The sequence below is a fragment of the Austrofundulus limnaeus genome, unplaced genomic scaffold (genome assembly GCF_001266775.1).
Source record: "Austrofundulus limnaeus strain Quisiro unplaced genomic scaffold, Austrofundulus_limnaeus-1.0 Scaffold310, whole genome shotgun sequence".
Classification (NCBI taxonomy): domain Eukaryota; kingdom Metazoa; phylum Chordata; class Actinopteri; order Cyprinodontiformes; family Rivulidae; genus Austrofundulus; species Austrofundulus limnaeus.
Genome location: NW_013952712.1, coordinates 409,781 through 412,193, shown reverse-complemented (window position 1 = coordinate 412,193; position 2,413 = coordinate 409,781). Strand labels below are relative to the sequence as shown.

General features: G+C 40.9%; 1 protein-coding gene across 1 annotated transcript in view; it reads right to left on the bottom strand.

Annotated features, from left to right (window-relative positions):
- Positions 1-6: 6 nt before the first annotated feature.
- The window catches only part of si:dkey-100n23.5 (cyclic AMP receptor-like protein A), a gene marked incomplete at its 5' end in the record, with an annotated part of 69,441 nt that continues 67,034 nt past the window's right edge, over positions 7-2,413 (bottom strand). Inside the window, 1 exon segment of the mRNA XM_014021908.1 lies at positions 7-1,373. Coding sequence (XP_013877362.1) covers positions 1,206-1,373 — 168 coding nt within the window.

Below are 2,413 nucleotides of genomic sequence, written 5' to 3'. Positions count from 1 at the left end.
GAGAGAGAGAGAGAGAGAGAGAGAGAGAGAGAGAGAGAGAGAGAGAGATGGTGCAAGTCTGGTGACATTATTTCACCCTGGATTTAATAATGAAATCAGAAAAAAATCCTCCAGATGTTTGCTGCATCAAGCAGGCCATGGATGAATATGATGTATGTTTTTCATGCTAATCTGGCYGCAGTTAGACAAACACCTTCTTAAATATGTGTGTGCGTGTGAGAGGACAAATTTGTTTGATAAGKTTTTCACAAGGCTATGTGCTTTATAACAGTCAGGACAAAAGGGCAATGAGTCTGAGAAAATAAAGTTTCTTTACATTTCAGTCAGAGGCACGTACAAAAAAAAAATAGAAAATATATACAGTCCATTTTATTATTATTTTGTTATAAATACAATATTACAAAAAAACACTTTACCAAAAAAAAAAAAATAAGAAAAAAAGAAATACAAAACAACTATCAAGGAAATACTTGTGCAGAAGTTGCAACCCCAGGGCAAAGAGGCAACGAGAATAAAAATACTGTCTGAGGAGAAAGACTGAGCTCTGGGACTTGTTTTCCCTTGACTGACTCATCTCAACCGTTTTCTAAAAGCCCCCCATACTTTTATTTGTGTTTTTGACTGTACACCCACCTTCCCCCTATTGGCAGGAAAATTACGAGGTACAAGGATCAATCTAATGGCAGAGCTGGATGCTGACACGCAGGGGTGATTTTTTTAAAGGTCTGCCTTTCAACTCATCTCCTGCGGAGAARTGAAAAGGTGATTGCTGCAAGTGCTTAAGAAACACCTTGTTATGACTGCCTTTCAGTGGTGCCTAATGTTTTTGCTTCTTGCTTTTTTTCCCTGGCACGCTAAAATGCAGCAAAATGCAGAGAGGTAACGTATTTCAGGACCTTTGGGATGCAGCAGATGACTTTAACATTGGAGCGCTCTGATGGTAGTGTTGCAGAGAGCTGGAGCTCTGCTCTATATGTGCGGTGGGTGTCTTAAGGATATTAAATAGTAAAGGATGGGGATTAATAATGGAACCTGACAGCTCATCTCCGGCTTCTATCTGCCTGACTGTCCCCACAATCTTCCTTTCCCTTCCCTCCCTACCTCTTTTCTTTTTTTACCCCCTTCTCAGTTTCTAATCCGCTGCCGGTTCTCTCTGGCCRTGTCCCTCCTTTTTGCTTCTTCTCTTTTGTCTCCCTCGTTCCCTCTCAGGGACCTCGGTCTTTCAGGGTCATGTCAGGAGAGTAGAAGAGCACGTTGGCGTCGTCGTCGTCATCATCGCTCGGGTCGATTAGGTCCGCTTGTGTGTAGCGCACCGCCCCGGGGTAGTACTCTCCGATTTGCGTTCGGTCACAGAGCCGTGACTGCAGCGCCAGCTAAAAAGGAGACACACACGCACACACACACACGCACGCACGCACGCACGCACGCACGCACACACACACACACAGACTTGAATTAGTGTTAGCGCTTTTATCAAGTTGATAACGTTAAACGCTTTTCTGATCGTCTACCTCACATACTAGTTGCCAGTTCTTAAAATACTTGTGTTGAACTCCTTATCTACAAACACAAATGGATGCAAACAATGTCAGATTAACAATTTATCACTGGTAGGCTGCGTTTGATTTAAATCAGGAGTTAGGACTTTGATCTGGGAAGGATATTCCACCCAAATTCACAGTGTTCCAGTTACAAATGGGCAAATCAGTAATTGTTGGGCTCAGTTACTAGACTATTGTAGTACAGGCTGATAACAGTGTATTTATCTGCATTTGTTGCATTCAAACAGTAGTGACATGTTCACTAATAAAAGTTAGACAGTATGAGTGAAATAAAGACACACAAACAGAAGTGAAAATAAGTAGTTAATTACTGCAGCTTTGATCACTTTTTATACAAGCCATGTTTGATAGAAAGGTGGAGGCTGGTGAGAAACATTTTGTCAAGAGTTCTGACTTCTGGGGGTATTCCAGTAATTTTGACATCTGATAACAAATAAAAGTTAATGATTTTAGTTTAATTCTGTAGAAGCTGCATGTTCAACTGACTATAAGAAAAACAGAGCTAAAATGAAAAAAAAAAAAAACGCAGCTTTCTAGCGATACTGATACGCTTGATAATAAATGTAAAAAGTCATAAAATCATTTGCAAAAAATGGTCATTCGTGAAAAAATAACTATCACATGATGGTTCATTATACATATATAAAGACAATAAAAACATAAGGTTATGAATATAACCACGGTTCCTTGAAGGAATGGAACGAAGTACAACACACAGTTGTATATGGGACACGCGCCCTCGTGCGCCTGGCTGAAGCCACCTCTAATCACGTTTTTAGACTGGTGATGTTGTGACGTTGAACGTCGGGTGACAGGCTCCGCCTTCACCCTATAAGTTCGGAGTCACCAGC